The sequence below is a fragment of the Mustela putorius genome, unplaced genomic scaffold, assembly GCF_011764305.1.
Source record: "Mustela putorius furo isolate JIRA1106 unplaced genomic scaffold, ASM1176430v1.1 tig00000253_pilon_pilon_pilon, whole genome shotgun sequence".
Classification (NCBI taxonomy): Eukaryota; Metazoa; Chordata; class Mammalia; order Carnivora; family Mustelidae; genus Mustela; species Mustela putorius.
The window spans coordinates 5127218-5153438 of NW_025421329.1; the positions used below are offsets into that span (position 1 = coordinate 5127218).

At 42.7% G+C, this 26221-nt stretch overlaps 1 protein-coding gene across 4 annotated transcripts in view; it reads left to right on the forward strand.

Moving 5' to 3' along the window:
• Positions 1-26221, forward strand: part of DTD1 (D-aminoacyl-tRNA deacylase 1) — a 170278-nt gene that overhangs the window by 26573 nt on the left and 117484 nt on the right. The window contains exon 5 of one of the 4 annotated variants that reach the window (XM_013057065.2): positions 17350-17415. The exons of the other annotated variants lie outside the window; for them this stretch is intronic. Within the exon in view, the coding sequence (XP_012912519.1) occupies positions 17350-17400 (51 nt within the window). The 3' untranslated portion in view covers positions 17401-17415. Of the gene's footprint in view, positions 1-17349; positions 17416-26221 lie in introns of those variants that run through there. 4 annotated transcript variants of the gene reach the window in all.

Below are 26221 nucleotides of genomic sequence, written 5' to 3' on the forward strand. Positions count from 1 at the left end.
TTCTAAAGAACTCTGTGACCTGGACTTGCTGCCAGCCTTCTAAGCTTTGAGAAAAAATTTTAATTAAAATAGATAAAGGAAATCTATGATAGTTCTTGCAACCTATATGGTTCTTACAGATGCTTAACACTTCTTGAGGCTTTAATTAATGTGCCCACTTAATAGCCTTCGAGACACATGGGAGCAGGCAGAGGAGTGAGACCAAAGGGACATTTCTGTTCTTCCTTCTCCCCCACCCAACCCTCCCCTTCCTAGGATACTATGAATTGGAATGATGCAGTAGGTGGGGGAAGTATTAGATAAATGTAAAAACGGATGTTCAAAGTTGTAATGTTTCTTTCATTGATATTTATTGGATAAAATACTTTTGAGATACTATTTTCACAAGAATAGAGTAGGAGAAGATGGCAGCCCATAGTCTGAATAGTTTTGGACAATGCCTGAATAGTCCCCTGTCCAGCACAGGTTGCTGAACACTCTGGTTGCTTTGCCTATCTGCCTGGAGAACCTCTTATGAAGCTGTCATTGTGACAGCCAGTGGGATAGAGTACTAAGACTCTACCAGCTTTACAAAAGAGTTGATGTGAATTATTTTTGTGCCTGCTTGCTTATAAATTCGCATCTTAAATATGAAGGTCTGCATATATGACTGAAGTTGGTCTAAGACTTGCCATTAGTATAACCTGATACCATCCAGAGGAGGAGAGCAGACTCTCCTCTTTGGGTCCTTACTGTTGTCAACCAAGAAAAACCTAATATTTATGCAAAGCAGACTGATTTAGGTCAATTGGCAGTCTGTAGTTGATGGTCCTCTGCAATGCAGAAAGCTAAAATGAAACTCCTGCCACCCCACTTCCACACATTCCTTCTGTTTTCTTTTTCCCTAAATTCATGGGACTACCATTTACCTTGTCAGCCAGGCCCAAATCTCGTGTCATCCTACTTTCATCCCGGCCTATCCCAATACAATTTCTTACATGTTGATACTGCTCTAAGGTTTCTTTTTCTTTTTCTTTTTTAAAATGATTTTATTTATTTGAGAGAGAGCAAAAGAATGAGAGAGAGTGAGCATGATGCGGGGAAGGTCAGAGGGAGAAGCAGACCCGCAGCTGAGCAGGGAGCCCGATGTGGGACTCAGTTCTGGGACTCCAGGATCATGACCTGAGCTGAAGGCAGTCATTCAACCAACTGAGCCACCGAGGCACCCAGGTTTCTTTTTTTTTTAAATGTAGTAAGTGATTTAATCTTTATCATAGGGTATGATGAGGAAATGGAGGCACCACGCTTAAGCAGTAGCTTAAGGTCATATAGCTGCTAAGAAGTGGAACCAAGATGCAAACCCAGTTTTCAAAATCAGGAAGCAAAAAATTGTTGCCTAAAATCTGCGGTCACTGACATTGTTTGAGAAATCCAGTAGTCCGTGAATGCTTGCAGCAGTTTTTGGAGAAAAATGCCAGTGGTTCCTGTGCATGGTTTATTTTTATTTTTAAAATTTTTATTCAGTTTATTGAAACTTAAAAAAATAAGTGATTCTTTTTTTAACTGTTCGCCCCCCACCCTTAGTTCCAAGTTATTATTTTTAAGGGGAACATAACCTTTCCTACTTGTTGCTGATTCTTTGGGTTGATAGAGAAGCAGGAACATGTCTCACATAGTAGTGCTGGACTTCAAAGGTGATATTCCTGGAATTACTTTAAAGGAAATCACAAATGAAAAATCCACGTAAAAATTTAAATGTTTTATTTTGAAATAATTGGAGATTTTTTTTTTAAAGTTTTTATTTATTTATTTGACAGACAGAGATCACAAGTAGGCAGAGAGGCAGGCAGAGAGAGAGGAAGGGAAGCAGGCTCCCCGCCAAGCAGAGAACCCGACGCAGTGCTCGATCCCAGAACCCTGAGATAGTGACCTGAGCTGAAGGCAGAGGCTTTTAACCCACTCAGCCACCCAGGCGACCCAAAATAATTGGAGATTTAAGAAAAGTTAGAGTCACAGTTCCCCTGGTTGCTTTACCGAGCTCCCACTAACTTTGCCTTAAACAATCATAGCATACTGATAGAACACTGAGATTAATACTGATATGTTACTGTTAATTGATGGCTGCAATGTTGGGGTTTGGAGCCAATGGCCAAGAGAATTCTTGAGATGTCTTCGGTGCAAAAAGGTGGTCTTATTAAAGCATCAGGACAGGACCTTTGGGCAGAAAGAGTTGCCCTGGGGTTGTGAGGAGCTACTGATTATACACTTTCAAGTTGGGAGGGGGATAGTAAGTCGCTAAGGAATTTTGCAAGCAAGGTTTCCAGGACCCCAAGGGGGCGAGCTATTGTTAGGACAAGGTCATCTATTACTAGTAAAACCCTAGTCCTGAGACCCTTCAGATCTATTTCACTGGGCCATGTGTCTGGAGGATGATTGCTAAAATGTATCTTGGGGGTAGAGATAAAGGAAGTTTCCCAAGGAGTTTTTATATGTTAAAAGATCCCGGAGGTTGGGATAATGTTAGGCTAAGAGCACCTTTTTGCCCTTACCAAAGTATTAACATTGAGGCAGCTGAGTTCCTAGAGGAATGTTACTCTGCCTGTTTCAAGGACATGTCAATAGGCTGTAAATAGTAAGGAACTTTAACTTTTCTTTTACCTTTGTTTCCCACATCATTAACAATACTACAAACCTTATTTAAATTTCACTAGTATTGTTTTTTCTTCTAATGTTCTTTTTCTATTTCAGGGTAATCCCGCATTGCATTTAATTGTTATTTCTCTTCTGTAATCTGTGACAGCTCCTCAGCCTTTCCTTTTCTTTTCTTTTTTTTTAAGATTTTATTTATTTATTTGACAGAGAGAGATCACAAGTAGGCAGAGACGCAGGCAGAGGAGGAGGAAGCAGGCTCCCCGCTGAGCAGAGAGCCCGATGCAGGACTCGATCCCAGGACCCTGAGATCATGACCTGAGCTGAAGGCAGCGGCTTAACCCACTGAGCCACCCAGGCACCCGCCTTTCCTTTTCTTTCATGACCTTGACGATGTTCAGGAGTATTGGCATGCTGTTTTGTTGAAGATTCCTCAATTTGGGCTCTCTGATTACAGTGAGGATATGTGTTTTGACAGGAATACCAAATAGCACAAAAATGATGTGCCTTTCTCAGTGCATCATAGGGAAGTACATGAGACTGATCTGTCTTATTACAGGTTATGTTAACCTCAGTCCCTTGGTTAAGATGAATTGACCAAATTTCTCCACCCTACGTTGAATATTATTAACCTTCCCCCACTCATCTACTCTCTTGCTTGTTCAAAACAGATGGCTGTCTTTCTGCTTCACAAAGAAGCCATCTGAAGGCATTGACCCTGCTTTTCCATCCCACTCTTCCTACATAGGTGGCAGAGCTGCCCTTCTCTGTGCTGAGGCCAACACCTCCCCCCTAGGCCAGGACTGGCTGTATAATTTGTGGGGCCCAGTGCCAAATGAAAACGAGCAGCCCCTTGTTAAAAAATTATAATAGGTAATTCTTTATTATAATAAAGGGTGAAGCCAAAGGTGAGCCCTTCTACAAGCAAAGCCCTATGAGCCTGTATTGGGTGGAGCCAGACTAGCCTGGGCTGTGGCGCCCTCCCTGGCCTCCCCTGTACCTTCCTGGCAGCCTCCCTTAAGCACTTTGTCCTCCTGTCCAGTCGGTCTGTCTGTCTCATCCATCTCATTTCTGTGGCTTTTAAATATTCCCAAGCATTTCCAGTTGAGAAATGCCTCCATTTCCTTTCTGCTTGTCGCCTGCTCTATGTACTGATCTTCAGGGACTCCTGGCGAGGCCCCCTGAACCCTGTGTCATCTGATTCCGCAGCTGGTGGGCCCTGATGACCTGCCCACTGAGCAGCAACTGCCACTGCTGCTGCTTGGACATGGTCTTGAATCTTGTTTTCTGGGACACCGTGCTCCCCAGTTTTCCTTTTGCCTTGGGCTACTCTCTCTGGTTTGATGTGATTGCCGTTTTCTAGTTCTGCTATAATTCTGTTTGGAGAAAAATTTTAGTCATGTTTTTCTTTTCATTCTAAATCTCTAAGAGAGTAATAATGCATTGTATCTTTGGGATCCTAAACCTTATTTCAGTTAGTAACTCCTCTTTATAACATAAAGACATACAAAGCATGATTTTTTTTTCTTTTACCATCTGATGAGGCATGTTAGCTTATTAGAGTAAGAAAGTCTTTTTTTTTACTATTTTATTTTTAAGTAATCTCTACACATGTGGGGCTCGAACTCACAACCCCGAGATCAAGAGTCACATGCTCCACTGACTGAGCCAGCTGGCACCCATTTTAGCCATTTCTGAGTCTTTCTTTTAGGAGCTTTCTTTTCAAATGCATGAATTGTGCTGTATCACTTTCATTTGTTCTACCAGTTAACTGGCTCAGGAGTCTCAAGACCTGGCAACAGGGTGCAGATCTGTGTCCTCTCACTGTCCAGTAGGTGGCGACAAGTAGGCATGGAGGGCCTCGGTGATGGAGAGGGCCAGCCACTTTGCCTGTGGTCTGTCTCCCCCTTCCCATTCCCAGAAGACTGCATGTTATACGCAACTAATGAATTGTTGAACACTACATTAGAAACTAATGATGTACTATCTGCTGGCTAACCGAACCTTATAAAAAAAAAAAGAAGGGGGTTCCTCTCTGGGCAAATAGCTAATTTGCTTGCTTTTGTGTTGGTAGGAAGACAGCTGCCAAATTGTTTCCACCTATAGATAAGCATGCCTTTCTGTCAGTTGAGCTTTTAATTCCAAATGTTTTATTTTCTCAGTATAGTCCAACTAGTAGTGAAATTATGTATATTGTAGAGAAATGGTTATTTTGGCACTTTTTTCTTTTTAAAGATTTTATTTATTTATTTGACAGACAGAGATCACAAGTAGGCAGAGAAGTAGGCAGAAAGAGAGGGGGAAGCAGGCTCCCTGCTGAGCAGAGAGCCTGATGTGGGGCTCAATCCCAGGACCCTGGGATCATGACCTGAACCGAAGGCAGAGGCTTTAACCCACTGAGCCACCCAGGCGCCCCTTGGCAAGTTTTAAAACAAGGTTTTTTAGGGGTGCCTTCAGCTCAGATCATGATCCTCAGGGTCCTGGGATTGAGCCCTCTGTCAGGCTTTCTGCTCAGCAGGGAGTCTGCTTCTCCCTCTGCCCCTTCTCTCTCCCCCCCCCTCAAATAAATAAATTAAAAAAAAAACCTTAAAAAATATACAGGTTCTTTAAACTGTCTGGACAAATGCACTCTGTGTGTGTGTGTATTTATGCATTAAGTGTCTTTTTTAGTACCTGGCAGTATACCGGGCACTTGAGGGAGAGAAAGAAGTGCTGTGACCCAGCCCCTCCTCCCAGGAGTGGATGTCGGGCAGCGTAAACCCGGAAGGCTGATAACAGCGAGGGAGGTACAGAGTAGTACAGGACAGTGTAGGATGGGTCACAAGAACATCATGTCCTGATCCTCCTTAAGGCCCTCCAGTGCCTTCTGATGCTTTTAGATTATAAACTAAGTTCCCTGCTGTCACTTATCATGCCTTAGTCACTGGGCTTCTGTGACTCAGTCCACCCTGCCCTGTAGCCACCTGCGCTTTGGTTCCTATACTTTACTTAGTCTGAGAGCACACTGAGCTCTTTCCTACCTCTGACTCTTGTTTCAGTGTCCGTGTCTCCTCCTCAGAAGGTATACCCTGACTGCCTCAGTCCTGAGGAAGCCCCTGCCAGGTGCTCTGTCACTGTACTCTGATGACTAATTTCATAGCACTTGGCCGTTTTGTTATGTTCTGCTTGTTTCCTTGTTCCTCCTCTCTCCACCCTACTGCTAGAACTCAAGCTCCCTTGGTCTTGTTCACTGCCAAGTCCTGGGGGTGAGCCTGGGCTGTGTAGTTTGTTTTGAGACTTGTGTGTCCTGGGTCGGGGGAGCTGTGCTGTCTGTGAATGTCCTGGGTTCTGAGAAGGCTGATGCCACTGCTGATGCCGTCAAGCCAGGCCGGCCTCCCAGAGTGAGGGTTTTCACTGACCTTCAAGTTACGGAGGGGAGGAGGCATTCTAGGTTGTTGTTCCTAAACTTACACTTCAATTGGGGGTAGCTTATTTTCACAGGTCCCAGAGCTCTGCTTGCTGCCCATGAGGCCTGGGTTGGTAAAGGTGACTAGCAGTCTGCTTGCCTTAACCAGCTCTCTGCTTGCTTTTTGAACTGGGTGTGCAGCCTCTGCATGCCTTCTGTGTCTGCATCGGCAGCATGCCCCATGCATTTACAGGCTGCTGTGTGGTCCCGTGATGTATTCTGACAGTGAGAAGAAGTTGGAACAGGAGCATGATGTTCTTGCTCTGAAAGATATTTCCAAAGGGATCAGGGCGCGGAAGCAGTAGCACAACTGCCAGCCAGAAGCTCTTTTCCTTGTTGCATTCTCACGGAGGAACACGATTGTGGTAGGAACATGCTGATGATTACCTAGAAAAGATTGCTAGTGTGTGAGCTCTTCCGTGGGTGGCTAGATATTGGGAGATTTCATCACCCTCCTTAGTCATTCCTGATGGTGAAAGCTGCTTTCTGCTCGCGTTTTCATTTAAATGCCCTTCCCCTTTAAGTAGGGGTTATTTGCCTGGGTCTCACTGAGAGGGGGTTGCATGTTTGTGTGAGCAGGTGGGGAGGGGTATTTTGTAATTGAGGGGCCCTTCCCTCAGGCCCAGAACCCACCTAGTTCGTAGTGTTGCATTAATTATTTATATTCTCATTTATTTATTGCGATTGAAACTCTCACTTAATGGAAATGCTAGAAGGAGCTGAAAAAATGAACTTTCAAATACACATCTTTGGACTAGCTCATGTGTGTATTGACACACTGCTGGGAGAAGTTGACCAGTAAAAAATGGTGTCAGAGCTTTTAATTTTATGCTTGTCTGAATATCATCATCACTTCACTTACAAGTTTCTCCATATACTTGTCTTATCAGCAAGGATCCATCTCTATTCCTGGAAACCTTGGAATGCTTGGATTGAGAGATTTACAACTTCTGTAGGATCAGGAGGAAATATGTAGGGGAGAGAGCTGGGTGGGGAAAGAGCTCTGTTTGGTTTTATTTATCTGTACTTCCAGAGACGGGCTAGCCTTTTAAGTAATATGTGCTATGGAATCCCAAAGGTGGAATGGAGGACAGACTAGGACACAGGTGGCAGCCTGTGGCAGGTGCACAAAGGTGGGTACTTCATTCCTGCACGTTCCAGTTTGAGGTTGAGATGTAATGAGAGTTATTCTCAGTATATGGAAGAAGTATGTTGATGCCAACAAGTTTGTGTTTTTTCATAGAAGTACATTTATTTAGTGTAGGTCTTTCCTTTTTTATCCTTTTTTTTAAAGGCTTGAACTCCAGGTGCAATTTCCCTATCTCTGTTGGTTTCATCTTGGTTTTTGCATGAGCTGAGCCAGGCTCGTTGTTGTTGACTTGTGACAAGAATGTGCTTCTAAGTCTGGTTGCCAAAATGATACTCAGATCCTCTCCTTTATTCCAGTCATTAGTTCGTTTTGTCACACTGATTCATCAAACAGATGTTGCCTGAGAGTCCTGTTGTGTTTACACAGAAGCGTTAGTAAAACAGAAGCAGAGACTTTGCAAGAGTGTCTTCATTATGTTGTTTTTGTCGTTGGTGTTGTTCATCTTTGTCGTGGTATTGTGGTGGGAGTGCTGGTGACCCTGAATCCTGGGATTCTCCTGTCCCGCAGCAGCCTTTCCTGGACAGGGCTGGTACCTGGCCGGACCTTTGGGCTACGGAAATCTCCCTTGTTTTTATTTCAGCGTGAACACTGACTTCCTTGAGTTAGGAAAGCAGCATAAACCTCTGGGGGGAAGGTTGGGTATGGAGGCTGGGTGGGCCCTTGACCTCCCGCAGTCCTGCTCTTGGCTCACCAGCAGCCACAATCTCTACTAAGTCCCATCAGTGTGAGTATGCCATGCCCTACCTGGGGTATGCGGACCTGGCTGGTCAGAAAGGTTGTAAACTTCGAAGATGTTTCCAAGCAGGCTGGCTTCTTCCTTGTTGGGGGAGCTGCAAAGGATCACTTTTGTCTTACTATTTTGATTTGTTTCCATATAAATAATTGTCCTACGTTGGTACAATAGAGGCCTTTGCAAGAGATACATGGTTGTATCTTTGCTTGGGGCCCCACTGATTGATTGACTGATCAACTGACCTTTATCTTACCTTCTTAAATCTGTTTACTGAAATTGCAAAAACTGGTAAGAGTTTGGTTCTCTCCTATTGAAATTTTGGCTGGTAAATTAAAAACTGCGATCTTCTCTACCTTTGACACATGAAACATTTATAATCTTCAATTAGATTAAACAACTAGATTAAACAACTCTCTCAGGGCACTAATGGGCTAGTGCATTTAAAGTTTAAGGGCTTTGTTCCTTTGTATGCATTTTGGGCAGATTCTTAGTTATTTTAACCTTCTGATCTTATCTGTGGTTGTGTCAAAAACACAAACTTCTAGGGGTGCCTGCATAGTTTAGTTGGTTAAGTGTCTGCATTCTGCTCAGGTCATGATCTTGGGGTCCTGGGATCCAGCCCTGCGTCAGGCTCTCTGCTTAGCAATGGGTCTGCTTGTTCCTTTCCCCTGCCCCTCCCCACTGCACAGGTGCACACGTGTTCTCTCTGTCTCTCTCTCAAATAAAATCTTTAAACCACCCCCCCAAACTCCTTACCTTACTGTTTGACCTGCCAAAGATTAACCAGCATCTTTTTTGAGAGGGGAGGGGCAAAGGGAAGGGGAGAGAGAGAATCTTTTTTTTTTTTTTTTTAATTTTTTTTTAATTTTTTTTTTAAAGATTTTATTTATTTATTTGAGAGAGAGACAGTGAGAGAGAGCATGAGCGAGGAGAAGGTCAGAGAGAGAAGCAGACTCTCCATGGAGCTGGGAGCCCGATGTGGGACTCGATCCCAGGACTCCAGGATCACGACCCGAGCCGAAGGCAGTCGTCCAACCAACTGAGCCACCCAGGCGTCCCGGGGAGAGAGAGAATCTTATGCAGGTTCTACCCTCAGCATGGAGCCCAATATGGGGCTCGATCTCAGGACCCTGAGATAATGACCTGAGCCAAAATCAAGAGTTGGATGCTTAACCGACTGAGCTACCCAGGCCCCCTAAGCATCTTTTTTATTATTCCCAAGGGAGGGAGGTGAATTTTATCCTTCCATGGATTTATACTTTGGCAAAGCAATGCTTTAAATATACAGACTCAAAATTTTAATTGGGAATTTTTAGCTTTTTAGGTAATTTATTAGGAGCTTTGTAGTTCCGGGTAATTGTAGAAAGATGTTTGGCAAATCAGTGGTATTTTGTAGAAAGCCTTGTTCAAACATTTGCATTACTAATGGAGAGAAAGAGTGACATGGAAGTGTTAGAAATAAAAAATGGGTTTTCATCAGATTCTCAGAAGGCCCCAAAGAAATGAAGATACTGGTGGCCTGGGGGCTATTGTGTGCAGGGATTCCATACTCTGTTCCCTGCAGAGTCACTCAGACTGGTAGTTGCGTTCTCTGTCTGAGACCACAGGCTTCAAGCCATGGAGGGTGCATATTAAAATGCAGAGTCTTGGGGCACCTGGGTGGCTCAGTTGTTAAGCATCTGCCTTTGGCCCAGGTCATGATCCCAGGGTCCTGGGATTGAGCCCCGCATCAGGCTCCCTGCTCTGCAGGAGGCCTGCTTCTCCCTCTCCCACTCCCCCTGCTTGTGTTTCCTCTCTCTCTGTGTCTCTATCAAATAAATAAATAAAATCTTAAAAAAAAAATGCAGAGTCTGGGTACTTTCCCCCCACCTCTGGTTTTCTGAACCAGAGTTCCTGGCATGTCTGGATGTAAAAAGCAGAAGAGTAGCAGATTTATGTTTTTAACTAGTTCTTTGTGCATGCTTTGCGAGCTACTGGACCAGAGAAAATTGAACATTGCCATTTTTATCTGCTCCAGGCATTGGTCTCTCTGGACCACCTGCCCTCCCCCGCTCTGTCTCCCCAGCTGTGATGACTACAAATACTTTACAACCTGTATTACTGCAGCTGCCAGGAAGCAAGATGGCTGGGCTTAAGAATTGAGGTCACATATGAGGCTGTTCTTACTCATCAGTGCCCCCTCAGTTCCTCACCCCCCACCCCCATACACACCGCAGTGATGAAAATATTCCCAGAGCATGGTACCTTCTTGACACAATTACATATGTGTCAGGGAAAAGCCGATAGAACAACAGCTCAATACATGAGTGACTGATGATGGGCCCCTCTGCCGAGTGACATTGAGGCCTGTGCCAGGGGAATAACGTTTCTTTTTTTTAAAGATTTATTTATTTATTTATTTTAGAGAGGGAGTGGGAGAGAGAGCATATGTGAGTGGGGGGAGGTACAGAGAGAGAGAGAGAGAGAGAGAGAGAATTCTAGACTCTGCAGTGAGTGTGGAGCCTGATTTGAGGCTCGATCTCAGGACCTTGAGATCGTGACCTGAGCCGAAATCAAGAGCTGGATGCTCAACTGACCAAGCCACCCAGGTATCCTGGAGTAGCTTATTTCTTAAGAGAGGGGAACCCAATGTGTGGATTGCCCAATGGCTGGGTGAGATTCCAGTGGCATACTCTCTTGAGATTTTTGGTTTGAAAAACAATGCTTATAGTTCTCTTGGTTTTTTGGGTACCAGACATCTGGCCCTATTCCTAGGTTGATTTATTCATGGGACTTGAATAAAAACCCAGGGTGATCACTACCAAGCCTTGGCTGGGAGAATTGCAATTTAACAGAATGCATGAATGTTGAGGCTTTGTGGGCTGTTGGCTAATCATTTACTTTTAAACACAGGGGGCATTGTTAGGGGTTCGTATTTTATGATGTATTACTTGTTAAGTTCATGGTAGAAGCTTTTCACATTAAATTGTAGGACTAGTTTCCTGCAGAATGTGTACTGGTTTTTGACTGTTATTTTTGTTTTTCTCCTTGTGTTCCTGGTCATCTACCCAAAAGGAACTCCTACCCTGTTTTTCCACCCCCACAATCTTTTAAGGTTAATTTAAGATAGTACTTCATTCATGATGCTTACCTCAGGGCCCATCCAGGTGGGCTCTTCCTGCCTTTGAATCCTCATTGCATGGTGTGGCACTGGTTGCATAGTGGTTGGTGCTTTTATTAATGGTCCATCCTCATTTTTTATTTGTTTGTTTGCTTGTTCATTTATCCATCTCTGCACCTGCTGTGTATTCTTCTGTCTGTCTGCCCATCCAGCCATCCTCTCACCTACCTACCACCCTCTCATGTATGTGTGTAACAGATACTGATAACGGTGCCTGCTTTGTGCCAGCTTCACGCATAAGTAGAGCACGGAGCCAGCATCGCGCCCTTGTGGAGCTTGCACTGTGGTGAGACACATACAAAAGCCAGCATAATTGATGGTTGTGATTATATAAAGAAATCAAAACAGGGTGAGGTACAGAGAATGCTGTAAGGTTAGGTATGGGGGCTGAGGAAGGAGGTGGAGCTGAGAGGGAGTCAGGCCCATGAAGCCTGGGGGAAGAATGGGCTGGATGGAGGAATCAGCAAGTACAGAGTCCTGGGTTGATCAGTGGAAGAAAGGCCAGTGTGGCCGAGCTCCGAGGGTATCTGAGAGGGGATAGGACAAGGAGGATAGAATTGTGACTCAGGCCTAATGATGCGAGGCCTTCGTGGCTAGGGTAGTAAGTCGGATGGTTGTTGGAATCTGAGAGCATCTGGGTGTGTTCGCAGACATGGCTGAGCTGGACTGTAGTGTAGGCGAGGGAAGGGGCAGCAGGTAGCAGTTCAGAGCTCTTCCAACAGGTAGGTAAGAGGTGTGGGTCTGGATGTACTTTGGAGGCTCTTAGCCACTCGTGTTCTGCCTCCCGCAGTAAGGGTGTTCTATAAGTGACTCATGTTTGAATTCTTTTATACCAAGGTTTGAGCAGTGGGGCGCACTGTAAAGGCTAGCCTTCTACAGTTCACTACTAGGAAGACCCCATTCCTGCCTCCAATGCAGGGTAGTGAGGGGATTCCATGGCATGAGTTTCTTTGAGTTTCTAGGATGAGATCAGACATTTAGACATCAAGGGGTGTGATGCTCAGCCCTGGTTCTGCAAGTTCCTTGGGCACAGTTTGGACATAAAGCCAGAACCTCTGTTTGATGATGTCCAATAACAAAGAAGCAGGTTTCAAGGATTTAGGTACCCTTCTTCAAGTCTGCATGAAGCCACTGTTTCACTATCAGCCTGCTTTCCCCCAAATGCAAAAAACTTTTTAAAAAGAGACCGTAAAGAGCCCAAGAAACATTTATATTGAATTTGATTTTTACGTGCCATTATAACTGGTATCGTTAGGGCAGTTTCTAAATCTTAAGTGTTTGGAACTTGTCAGAGGAAGAAAAGGATTTATTTTTGGAAAAGTATGTTTCCTGGTGTTCATTGATCTTGGAAGTTGTGGGAGGTAATTGTCAGAAGGGCGGCAGCGGCTCCAGAGGCAGAGTGGAAATCCGAGGCTGGAGGAGGCTGTTGTGCCTGACCAATGCCAGGGGACTGCTTGCTGGTATCAGGTCAAGAGTTTCATAATCGTCGCTTTCTACCTGCTTTGTTCCGTCATCTTAGTTATTTTTGTCAATACAAAACAAAAAAGAACAGCACTTCTCTGAAGATTCTTCACATTAAATGTATTCCTTTGACTACTCTCCATAAAATGTGAAGTCAATTTCTTTTTCTATTTTTAAGCATGAAAGTGGAGCCCGGAAGCCTCAATTTCTGTGTAATGGAAAGAGCTAGGTTTGTGGCCTTGTTTCCATTCTCCACTCCTGCTCAGACCGGGGCATGATACCCACAGAATCCCCCAAGCAGTGGCTGACAGGTTCAGGAATTGTGGTAGTTTGACTGCAGAGAGGGCAAAGGCTGTTATTAACTGTTGGTGGTGTCATTGTTGGGTCATGAAACCTTTAGGGGATAACTACAAATCCTATAAAATTTCATTTCAAAATCCAGACTAGATCTGGCCTTATGCTCTGTGGATTCTCCCCTGCATACCTCTGCCCCTGCTTGTGTTGTTCCTGTGTCTCCTTCATTCTCCAGGGAAGACTCTCCTATTACTGTTTTTTAAATTTCATGTAAGCAGTGTATTCTGGAAGGTACCAGTTTGGAAATGTTATTTTTTTTTATTAGTGAGTTTTTATAGTATTCCTGGGCAGAAAGGTATTTTTATAGAAGCAGTTCTTTTCCTGTCTTTTATTTTTCTCGTGTGCCCGTAATATACCATTTTTCTGTCAGTTTCTGTTACAAGTAATATGTAAAATCAGTATCCTTTTAAAAAATTAAAAATACTAAAGATGATTTTGACTATAATCTCTCATTTCCAGAGATAACACCATTAGTTAAGTTCTATGCCTTTTCTTCCAGACTTAATGAAAATTTATTTACTCACATTTACCACATACTCAGAAAATATGTGGTATCTCTGAGAGTGTCTGTATCATAAGACTTTTTAAGAATTGTGGTAAAATAGAAAACAGAACCATTTTAGCCATTTTACCATATTTTAGTGTACAGTTCAGTGGCATTAGGGACATTCACGTTGGTTGTGCAGCCATTTCCAGAACTTTCCCATCTTCCTAAACTGGTACTCTACCCAATTAAACTGTAAACCCATTTCACTCCATGCATCCCTGGTAACCAGTCTTCTACTTTCTGTCTCTGAAATTGATTATTTGAAGGCCCTCACATGAATAGAATCATACAGTGTTTGTCCTTTTATGTCTGGCTTATTTTACTTAGCATGATGTCTTCAGAGTTCATTCATGTAGCATGTGTCAGAATTTCATTCTTTTTAAGGCTGAGTAACATTCCATTTTAGGTATATGCCACATTTTGTTTAGCTGTTCATCAGTTGATGGACATTTGGGTTGTTCCCACTTTTTGACTCTGGCAAGTAATGCTGCTGTGACACAGGTGTGCAGATATCTGTTCGGTTGCCTGCTTTCAGTACTTTTGAGTGTATTCATTGAAGTGAAGTTGCTGGATCATATTCACAATTCTTTGTTTAATTTTTTGAACAAGTGCCCTATCATTTTCCTCCGTGGCGGCACCATTTTATATTCCCACTCGAAAGGTACCAATTTCTTCATATCCTTGCCCTCACTTCTTTTCTGTTTTTTTGTTAATAGCCATCCCCAATAGGTATGAGGTGGGATCTTGTTCTGATTTGCATTTCCCTTTTGCTTTGTGATGTTGAGCATCTGTTCATTTGCTGATTGGCCATTTGTGTGTCTTCTTTAGGGAAATATCTATTCAAGTGCTTTGTTCATTTTTGAATCATTTTATTGTTGAGTTGTAGGTCTTTATTTTGGATATTACGCCTTTATCAGATGTATGATTTGCAAATATTTTCTCCCATTCTGTAGATTGCCTTTTCACTCTATTGATAGTGTCCTTTGATATATAAAAGTTTTCCTTTTGTTTTTGTTTTTTTTTGTTTTTAAGTGGGCTCAACATCTACTATGGAGCCAGTACAGGGCTTAGATTCATGACCCTGAGATCAAGACCTGAGCTGAAATCTAGAGTCAGACACATAATTGACTGAGCCACCCAGGCACCCCTAATTTACATTTTGATGAATTCCATTTTCTGTTTTTTCTTTTGTTGCCTGCCCTGTTGGTGTCATATCCAATATATAAGAAGGTTTTGAAGGCTTTCTCCTGTGTTTTCATGTAAAGATTTTGTAATTTTAACTCTTTTAATATTTATTTTGACTTAATTTTTATATATGATATGAAGTAAATGAAGTTGGAAGAATGGACATTTTTCCTAAACTATTTGGGAATATTTTGCTGACCTGATATCCTATCACTCCCAAAAACATGAGGGTATATTTCCTGCCAACAAAGACATCTCTTAAAAACCTCAAAACATCCATTAAAAGCAGAAAATTACCACTGCCATTTCAGTACCATCCAATCCTCAGACTATGTTTACCTTTGAGTGATTATCCCATAACTGGTTTTTTAATTTATTATTTTTTATTTTATTTTACTTTATTTTATTTTTAAAATTTATTTAGTTGATGGATAGAGATCACACATAGGCAGAGAGGCAGAGAGAGAGAGGAGGAAGCCGGCTCCCCGCTGAGCAGAAAGCCCGATGTGGGGCTCGATCCCAGGACCATGGGAACATGACCTAAGCTGAAGGCAGAGGCTTAACCCACTGAGCCACCCAGATGCCCCCCATAACTGGTCTTTTAAAGTGGTTCAGACCCATGTGTTGCATTTTATTTATTTATTTATTTATATGTTACATTAGTCACCATACAGTACATCATTAGTTTTTGATGCTGTGTTTCATGATTCATTGTTTGTGTATATCACCCAGTGCTCCATGCAATACGTGCCATCCTTAATACCCATCACCTGGCTAACCGTTCCTCCCCCCCCACCCCCAAACTCTCCATTTGTTTCTCGGAGTCCATAGTTCTGATTCCCCCCTCTTCATTTTCCCCTTCTTCTCCTAATGTCCTCCATGCTATTCCTTATGTTCCACAAGTAAGTGAAACCATATGATAATTGACTTACTCTGCTTGACTTATTTCACTCAGCATAATCTCCTCCAGTTCCACCCATGTTGATACAGAAGTTGGATATTCATCCTTTATGATGGCTGAGTAATATTTCATCGTATATATGGACCACAGTTGCTTTATCCATTTGTCCGTTATTTATTTATTTATTAAAAGATTTTATTTATTTATTTGACAGAAAGAGAGCGATCACAAGTAGGCAGAGAGTCAGAGAGGCAGGTCAGAGAGAGAGGGGGAAGCAAGGTTCCCTTCTGAGCAGAGAGCCTGATGTGGGGCTGGATACCAGGACCTTGAGATCATGACCTGAGCCGAAGGCAGAGGCTTAACCCACTGAGCCACCCAGGTGCCCCTGTCCATTTGTCTGTTGAATGGCATCTCTCAGTTTGGGTTTCTTTAAGACTAGATTCAGTGTGTGCATGTGCGTGTTTATGTGTGTGTATACATGTATGTGTGTATATACGTGTGTGTTTGCACATGTCCTCTACCTAAATGGTATTATAGTGTATATACTGTTCTGAGACATGCTTCTTTTATCTAGCAGTATAACTTGTTTTGTTACAATTAATTCATTCATTTTAACTGCAAGGTAGGATTCTTTTTTCACCCTCTCCTTCCACCCACCTGCCCTGCAACCCTCAGTTTGTTTTGTGAGATTAAGAGTCTCTTATGGTTTGTCTCCCTCCCAATCCCATCTTGTTTCATTTATTCTTTTCCTACCCCTCACAACCCCCATGCTGCATCTCCACTTCCTCATATCAGGGAGATCGTATGATAGTTGTCTTTCTCCGATTTTTGACTTATTTCTCTAAGCATAATACCCTCTAGTTCGATCCATGTCGTCACAAATGGCAAGATTTCATTTCTTTTGATGGCTGCATAGTATTCCATTGTATATATATTCCACATCTTCTTTATTTATTCATCTGTTGATGGACATCTAGGTTCTTTCCATAGTTTGGCTTTTGTGGACATTGCTGCTATAAACATTTGGGTGCATGTGCCCCTTTGGATCACTACATTTGTATCTTTAGGGTAAATACCCGGTAGTATGATTGCTGGGTCGTAGGGTAGCTCTATTTTCAGCTTTTTGAGGAACCTCCATGCTGTTTTCCAGAGTGGTTGCACCAGCTTGCATTCCCACCAACAGCGTAGGAGGGTTCCCCTTTCTCTGCAGGTAGGATTCTATTTTATGAAGATACTGTATTTTGTTTACTGTTCTCCTTTTGATGGATTTATGGGATTATTGACAGTTTTTTATTGTTACTAACAATGATGCAAAAATCATCCCTTTTTTTTTTTTACATTTTTTTGTGGATGTAGATTTTCTAGGCAGTAGATTTTTATTATTATTTTAAAAATTTGAAGTATTTCAAACATGCCACAAGTGTAGAGAATAATACAGCAACATTAACAATATTAACAATATTATATTGTTAAATATAAATATATTATGTTTATATAACATATAAATAATGTTATATATGTATTATATGTTTATATATTTTTACATATATATGTATTACATGTTTATATAACATATAAATAATGTTATAAATATATAACAATATTAATAATATTAACAGTATTAACATTAGCAAATGTTAATATTGGCTCTGAATCTACGCTGGAAAAGTTGTCATCCCATTCGGTACGTGGAAGTTTTACTGGTATTTGCGCAAAGTTAGCATCTCACTGAGTGAGAATTACTATTAATGACAAATTGCCTCAAAAGTGTATATCTTTATTCAGGAGAGAGATATTTTGGGAGAACTCGTCATTTTTAAGGAGCTGAAAATATAGACCTTCCACCCAGATGTGAACTGTGAATAAAATACCAGGTAGGCTCAGCCAACTTTTCTTTTAGGCTTCTTTCATGTCTGTCTTAATAGAATTTAATGAAATGAAACCGGAGGAGGAATCACGAAAGGTTAAGAATAATAGACCTGAAAGACTGAAAGACTTGCTCATTTCTCCTTTTGGATCCCTTCCTTGGCTCTGGCATTGTGTGAGGTGAGAAGTATGTCCAGGAATTCATTCCAAGCCTATTTCAGTACCCGGGATAGATTGGTGATAAATTAGTTCTATACGGATGCATGACATTAGGCCAATCAAGGGAAGAAGGAAAGGAATTAGGTCAGAGCCCAGCTTACTTTATGAAGTCACAGGATATGGAATTCTCTAAAGATAAATAAATGCATAAATTCAGGACTCTTGGATCTCTTGCAGCCTTCCACCAGAGCCTAAGGCACATGGCCAGTTGTGTCTTCCTACAAGTCCTAGAAAAATGCATTCCACTTAAACACTGGCTCCTGTGAGCTTTGGAGATGTGATCTCAATACCTAGAAACAATGTCTCTGTGTTACTGTCAGTGGGTGTTTCAAGAGTTTTGTTTCTAATGCTAAATAACAACCTTGTGAAAATTCCTCCTGGCTTGTTGATTAACAGTGGACTACAGAGGAACCCAGAGATATCTTAACATTTAGAATGTGTTGGGGATCTCATTCCTGGCTGAAACAGTGTTTGGTGGGAATGGGACTTTCATAAATTGTGATTCCTAGAGAAAAGGCCTGTGGCCTTCAGCCTGAAAGACAGCAGTAACAGCGGTAATCACAACCAGGAGCTGGTTTGGGGCTTTCGTGGATTTTTGTTCTTAGTAGTTGAAGTACTATATATGTTAAGGCTCTGAAAATGAAATGCTGGTGTTTCAGCATTCAGCAGAGCCCACGTTAACTTGTTTCAGCCCTTGATTTAGGATTGCGGCGTAGATAGTAATTCTGAGGTTTTTTCCCTGCATCTTTTCTAGGGATACACAGTATTTGGCATTTGAAGTGATGCTGTCTGGGGCTTCAGATTGCCTCTGCCGGTCTTAGAGATGTTGGTCTTATGAGTACCAACTCACATTTGTCCCCAAGGCTCTGAGAGAGGCAAAGGCAAGAGCCGGCAAACTATGTCCAACCTTCACTTTGAGCCGTGTCTTTGTGGTTACAGGGCTTGGGATGAACTGGCTGCTGGCATGGCCTGGCATTTTTTCTGGTAAGAGGAAAGTAGCTGCTGTAGAAGAAAAATGTCATTATGGGCTTGAACACTGTGTTTGGGCTGCAGGTAAACACTGGTGGATCAGTTAGCATCTTGGCATGGAGGGTGGGTCTGTTCCCAGGCACACTGTCTACTCTTCACCCCATCTGTCCCAATTAAATGCTGGGGGAATACACACAATACAGAGTATATAGCTTTTCCCTCCTTTCTTTATTTTTCCTCCTGAAGTCTCTTGAGGAGCTTGAAGGAAAGAAGAGAGGAGTAGCCTAAAGCAGCCTGGGAGTTGGGTAGTTTGGAATTCTGGCTTAATGGCTACTGGGTGACTTTGGCTACATCATGGAGCTCAGGTTTGGTGTCTTTGTGTTTTAGGTTAGAGGGTTTGGCAAAGTGGATCCTTGGGGACCTTTTTAGCTCTAGAATCTTAGATTTGGTAATGTTGACAGTTGGCTATTTTTTTTTTTTAAGATTTTATTTATTTATTTATTTGTCAGAGAGAGAGAGAGAGAGAGAGAGCGCGAGCGAGTGCACAAGCACGCAGAGTGGTAGCCAGAGGCGGTGAGAGAAGCAGGCTCCCCGCCAAGCAAGGAGCCCGATGCAGGACTTGATCCCAGAATCCCAGGATCATGATCCAAGCCGAAGGCAGCGGCTTAACCGATTGAGCCACCCAGGCATCCCGATAGTTGGCTATTTATACAACCTCCTTCATCTGCCCTCATTGGCTCTCTCTGTTGAAATGTTTTCCCTTAGGCCTTTATTCTCTGCAAGAACCCCACACCCCCAAATGGTTTTGCAGTCCCCACTGGAGACTGTTAGGCACTGTGCAATCATTGGTCTCTGTGCACCTTGATGGAGATCAGATGCTGGCTGAGGAGGGCACACATGTTAATAAGCCTTATGAACCGATCGCATTTCAGGTTCCTCAGCTCTGGCCTGAGAGAACCGCTTACATTCAGATTTAACTTCAGGTCAGCAGAACAAAGTAAAGCCCTGACAGTGGGGGAAAGGATTGCAGGCTTTCTCCTCTCCTCTTATCAGCCAACCTGAAAGTCTCAAAGGCTAAGTATTGCAGAAATAACAAATGCAAATAATATTCGCATTATGAATATATATCTTCCAGAATGTACTGGTATTTCTTTTTTTTTTTTTTTAATAGAGATTTTATTTATTTATTTGACAGAGAGAGATCACAAGTAGACAGAGAGGCAGGCAGAGAGAGAGAGGGAAGCAGGCTCCCTGCTGAGCAGAGAGACCAGTACAGGACTGGATCCCAGGTCCCCAAGATCATGACCTGAGCCGAAGGCAGCGGCTTAACCCACTGAGCCACCCAGGCACCCACGTACTGGTATTTCCATTTGCTTTGAGTAGGAGGCTCATTTCTGTTCTTGATCCATACCTGTATATGTAGAAATTGGGCCAGTTACGTTTTTTTTTCCCCCTTCTCACAAGTAAGTATTGTTGACTGTACTCTTCATGTGCCTGATTTCTGGTTTAGTCATGGAAACAAGAAAGAGAAATCAGGCAAGGTTCCTTTCTTTAGGGAGGTGGAAATCACACTGGGACAGTTCTGAGAAGCAACATTTTCCTGGTGCTGAGGGAGGGAGTGGAATACACAGAGCTTTGGGTGGGGAATTGGTCATCCAAACAGATGTCCATGAGTAGATATCAAATATCTGAGTTGAGTCTTGAAGAGTGAAGAAGAGGTGGCTGGGTCTGAAAGCTTGGGCAGGAGCTGACATGTTCCTGGAAGAGCATGAACAAGGGGAGGGAGGCTTGAACCTGTCCAATGGTATAACAAGCAGTTTCAGTCTCATGGCGAGAAGGCTGCACGTGGGGAGAGGCAGGCAGATGGGATGGAAGAATGACAGTGTTATCAGGGTCCCGGGAAGGAGCTTGGGGCTTGGGCATTTGGCAGGGTGCAGCCACTGTGGATAGTTCAGCCGGATGGGAAGGTCATGTTTGCTCCTTAGCTTTGACCCTCTTAGATTGGACTGGAGAGGAGAGGCGGGGACCTGAGAGGTGAGCATGGCCTTTGACCAGTATAGACGGGATCCGAGTGTCATTCAGATGGGCAGCGGGGACAACGAGCCAGAAAGGAGGGGACTGCTTGATCATGGCAGTTGGGTGGTTTGGTTTCTGGTGGAAGTGACGAGGGGATGGTGGCGTCATCAACTTAGAGGGGCCCACATCAGGAGCAGTGTTTTTAAAAGGTCTCCTCTATTCCTTAAATTACTATGGCCTCCTATCCTTGCCGTCCTTCTTCATAACAAAGCCTGTACCTCTGCTCCCTCTAACCTCAGCACCTTGCTTCAGACTGCAGCCTGTTCTACCTCCATTCTTGCACTGTATTCCCTGTGTCTCTTACCCTCTCCACCTCTTCTTTGCAAGGCTTATCACCTTCTAAAATGTTATAACTGTGTCTGTTGGTTATTTATTTTGGAAAGCTTACTCTTTATTTCCATGCTAGCATGTAAGTTCCCCAGGGACAGCAATCTTAGACCAGTTAAAGGAAGGCAATAGGCAGTTGAGAATCGAATATGTGCTATTTACTGTGTAAGAATATGTTATTTTACCAAGTAGGCATTACAGATTAATAGATGGAAGGATGTCTCAGTAAGCAGTAATTGGGCAACTAATTGGCAGTAATGGAAAATTAATCATTTTGGATCTGTACCTTATACTATACCTTAAAATAAATTTCGATGGAATTAGATAAATGTAATTAAAAAAAAATCTCACAGAACATCCTGACCTTCCTAGATATCAGAATGTATTACAACACTCTAGTAATGAAAACAAATGGTGCAGAGCAAGAGAGAAACTATTAGCAAACTAGATGAGAGACCTGAAAGAATTATTTAGGAGAAGTTTGGTATGTAATAAAGGCAGCGTTTCAGATCATTGGGCAAGAGGTGGGTTTTCAACAAAGGTGTTACAGTTGGCCAGTTAGTTTTAAAAAATCGAATGCAATAGAAGTATATGGACTTCTATGAGAAAACATAGTGGCTATATTGTATGAAATGAGCATTTCTCTAGAGAATACTTGTAGTGTGATTCCAGTTACAGAAAAGCAAAGACTGTTGGTACATAATCCATTTATCTGCCTCCCCACTTTCATGGATCCTTTGTCTCCAGTACGTTCTGATAAAGAGAGGATTTGTCTTAAACTCTCAAGACTGAGCCCCTTAAGAGTGGCCTCAGTGCTTCTTTTGGCCCTCTCTGCAGGGCTGTGCTGACTACCCTCCTGGCCAGTGTTGGAACTCATGGGTCCTGGTATAAGGGTGAGGCCTGGGCAGCCTGCCCTACCCTGAGATAGTTCAGTGTTATTTTTCTGGAAAGGAGTCTGAATACCAAGACTTTACAAAGGTCCCCCAGGGGTTCCAGCATGCAGCTAATGCTAAAAATCACTGTTCTAATTGGATCTGGTAAGAATTCCTTCTTTTGGGGTATAACACAAGATGTAGCCAGGAATGTAGCTCCAAAGGATTAGGGCATAGGGCTCACCAGATTCTTATAGTTATATAGAGATGGGGGTGTAACTGCTATATTTTTAACCAGCCCACTTATTAAAGAGTACAGAATGTCTTCCGGGGTTGTCAATCCAGAGGATGGGAGGTGGGGCCTTTAGCTACTGGGTCCTGTCCCCATTGGCTATCCAAACAGGTGAGCAGAATTGCGTGGCTTCCTAGAAAGTCTGAGGCGCAAAGACCCTCAGTGCTTGAGGAGTCTGGCTGTCAACTGAGCTGGAGCTTGCATGCAACTGTCTGCAGCAGCCAGGGCTGATGTCAGAGATGGGTCAAGGGGAAAGCGTTCAAAAGGGTCTGCATTTAGGTTTTTGTATATTCTCATGTACCCCATCCTTAAAATTAAGTGTACTTCTAGGCAATTTGTGGGATTGTCAATAAATACTACCAGGAACATAGTAGTTGTTAAGAGTAAAGTATTCTGTAAAGCAGTGAGTCCCATATCTGTTTTATGTGTTAAGTCTGGTAGAGTAGCTCCTGGGAAGATTAGAAGTCAAGTGGGGTCCTTGGCAACACTTTTCCTTTCTGATTCCTGCTTGGCTTATTTTTGGGAATTGGCAGGTGAGCCTGCATGGGCCCATCCAGATTTTGGACCAAGTAAGATATAGCCTGAGGGCCTCAGAAGGTAGTGAGGGGTAAGGGGCAAGGGCAAACACTCTTGCAGGGACTTAATGAAGTGACCCTTCTTGTTCCAATTGTTTATGAAGTGTGTCGCTGGATAGGGTGTTGGGGAAGACTATGACAAGGGCCTTGCCAGGTTCAGTATTTCCAGCCTCCCTTGGGCCCTTGGGTCTCACTTCTTCAGTGTGGCATATCTCAGATGTGAGGGACGAGGTCGTGCTGGGGATTCGGGTGGGGTGGGGGAGATGCTTGGGAACAGGCTGGCTGATTTGCTGTAGAAATCTAATTTTTTAAAAAAAGTTTTATTTAGGTATTCTCTACACCCAACTTGGGGCTTGAACTCGTGACTGCGAGATCGAGAGTCCCATGCTCTTCTGACTGAGTCAGCCAGGTGCCCCAGAAATCAAATTTTTGCCAGGGTGGCTGAAACCTCCTGGAGCAAAAAGGGCTTATTCAGCTGTGGATGTGATGAGTATGTCATGGCTCAATACTCTGTTACTGGCTATTAAGAACAAGGGCCAGATTCCATAAGTTATCTTTGTTTGAATTTTAATATTGATCTAAAATGTACAGATAAATGAAGTAGTAGCTCAGTTTCACTGTTGAGTATGAAATAAAAATACTCTAGAAATTAAGGAAGTTTATAAAACTGAATCATTTTACTTCTCAGTGGCTTCTAATTAATGTGAGAGGCAAATCCTGCTTGTTTGAAAGTTCATGCTAGTTCATAAACTTCTGATCTGCCATCTAACTTTGGGTAGTAGCTCTGGTATTCTGTCTTTATTTTATTTCATTTCATTTTTTAGAAAGATTTATTCTATTTATTTATTTATTTATTAAAAAAAAGATTTTATTTATTTATTTGACAGAGAGAAATCACAAGTAGTCGGAGAGGCAGGCAGAGAGAGAGAGAGAGGGAAGCAGGCTCCCTGCTGAGCAGAGAGCCCGATGCGGGACTCGATCCCAGGACCCTGAGATCATGACCTGAGCCGAAGGCAGCGGCCTAACCCACTGAGCCACCCAGGCGCCCCAGATTTATTTATTTTAGAGAGAGAGAGCAAGAGCAAGCGAGAGAGCATGTGAGCATGGGGTGGAGGGGCAGAGGGAGAGGAAGAGAAAATCTTAAACAGACTGTACGCTGAGCATGGAGCCTGATGTGGGTCCGTGTCCTCAATCTCATGACCCTATGATCATAAAACCAGGAGTTGAGCACTTAACCAACTTACCACCCAAACACTCCTATTTTATTTTATTAAAAAAATTTTTAAGTAATCTCTACACCCAACGTAGAGGATGTCACTCACATCCTCTATTGACTGAGCCAGTTAGGCACTCCCCAATAGCTCTGGTGTTCTTTCCAAAAGTTTCTTTTCTTTTTCAAATGAATATTATGAAACGGTTTCTTTTTTGAAGTCTATAACTCTAAAAGTAAACCTTGCTTTTCAAAAATGAAATTGTTATACACGAAGGAGGATTGTAATAAATAGCAGACTATCATTATTAATAAAAATGGATTTGAGAACTGACAGTTTTTAAGTTCCACATCTACACATGTGACCCTCACAAGGACTGAGGGAGAAGAGCAGCTCAGTCCTCACCTTAAATGACTGGTTCAAGGTCATGAGACATGGCCATTAAGTGGGAGAGCTGCATTCCAACAGAAGACCGTTTTTCAGACTGCACTGCCTCTGATTTCTTTTTTTTTTAAAATATATATTTTTAATTTATTTGTCAGAGAGACAGAGAGCGTGAGAGCGAGCACACACAGACTGAGTGGCAGGCAGAGACAGACAGAGAAGCAGGATCCCCGCTGAGCAAGGAGTCCGATGTGGGACTCGATCCCAGGACGCTGGGATCATGACCTGAGCCGAAGGCAGCCGCTTAACCAGCTGAGCCACCCAGGCGTCCCCTGCCTCTGATTTCTGACTGAATTTCCTTAACTACGGTCTTTCTGATTTATTTTGTGGTCTGTTTAAACAAACAAAGCCTCAGGATTTCTCAGACCAGTAGGTGACTCTGGGAGTTAGCTTTTTTAGAAGGTGTCCATGTCCTTGCTGTTTGACCTTGGATGTGCACCTTCGGTTCACTCTATAGTTGCCCTGAGGTTTACAAGTCTGTGTGTTCCTTTTCTTCCCAAAGGTTGGATGGTATTGACCAGAGTCCCTCAGTACTGCTTACAAAGCTATTCTTTGGAGCTTCCTCATTCTGTGGTATTTCTCCAGGCCAAAGCTCTGGGAATCCCTGGCTTGTCTCCTGAACCTGTGTATCTCAGAGTCTGAGGCATTGTCTGAGTTTGACAGGCTGGAAAAAAAATTTTGTTGAGTAAAAGGTTAGCTTAATAAGGGAATCTTCAGTTTTATACATATGGAAATCAAAGTATCTTACAGTGTTAAAAGAACCTCCTTTCTTGAACATTACTCAGTATTAACAGTTTTTTGGTTAAGATTATATTATTATTATTATTATCATTTTAAAAAAATAGTCACAGCTGGGAAAATGAATACATGTGTATGGATCATGCATCTATTTATTTTAATTAATTAATTATTTTTTCTTTTTTTAAACATTTTTTATTTTTTATTAACATATAATGTATTATTAGCCCCAGGAGTACAGGTCTGTGAATCGTTTACACATTTCACAGCACTCACCATAGTACATACCCTCCCCAATGTCCATAATCCAATGACCCTCCCCCTAGCCCCCTTGCACAGCAACTCTCAGTTTGTTTTGTGAGATTAAGAGTCTCTTATGGTTTGTCTCCCTTCCGGTCCCATCTTGTTTCATTTTTTTCCTTCCCTGTCCCCCAAACCCCCCACATTGCCTCTCAAATTCTTCATATCTGGGAGATCATATGATAGTTGTCTTTCTGATTGATTTATTTCACTCAGCATAATACCCTCTAGTTCCATCCATGTCGTTGCAAATGGCAAGATTTCATTTCTTTGATGGCTGCATAGTATTCCATTGTGCGCGCGCGTGTGTGTGTGTGTATGTATGTGTATCACATCTTCTTTATCCATTCATCTGTTGATGGACATCTAGATTCTTTCCATAGTTTGGCTATGGTGGACATTGCTGGTATAAACATTCAGGTGTATGTGCCCCTTTGGATCACTACATTTGTGTCTTTAGGGTAAATACCCAGTAGTGTGAATGCTGGGTTGTAGGGTAGCTCTATTTTCAACTTTTTGAGGAACCTCCATGCTGTTTTCCAGAGTGGTTGCACCAGCTTGCATTCCCACCAACAGTGTAGGAGGGTTCCCCTTTCTTTTCTTTTTTTTTTTTTTTAAACATTTTATTTATTTATTTGACAGACAGAGATCACAAGTAGGCAGAGAGGCAGGCAGAGAGAGAAGAGGAAGCAGGCTCCCTACAGAGCAGAGAGCCCGACATGGGACTCGATCCCAGGACGCTGGGATCATGACCTGAGCTGAAGACAG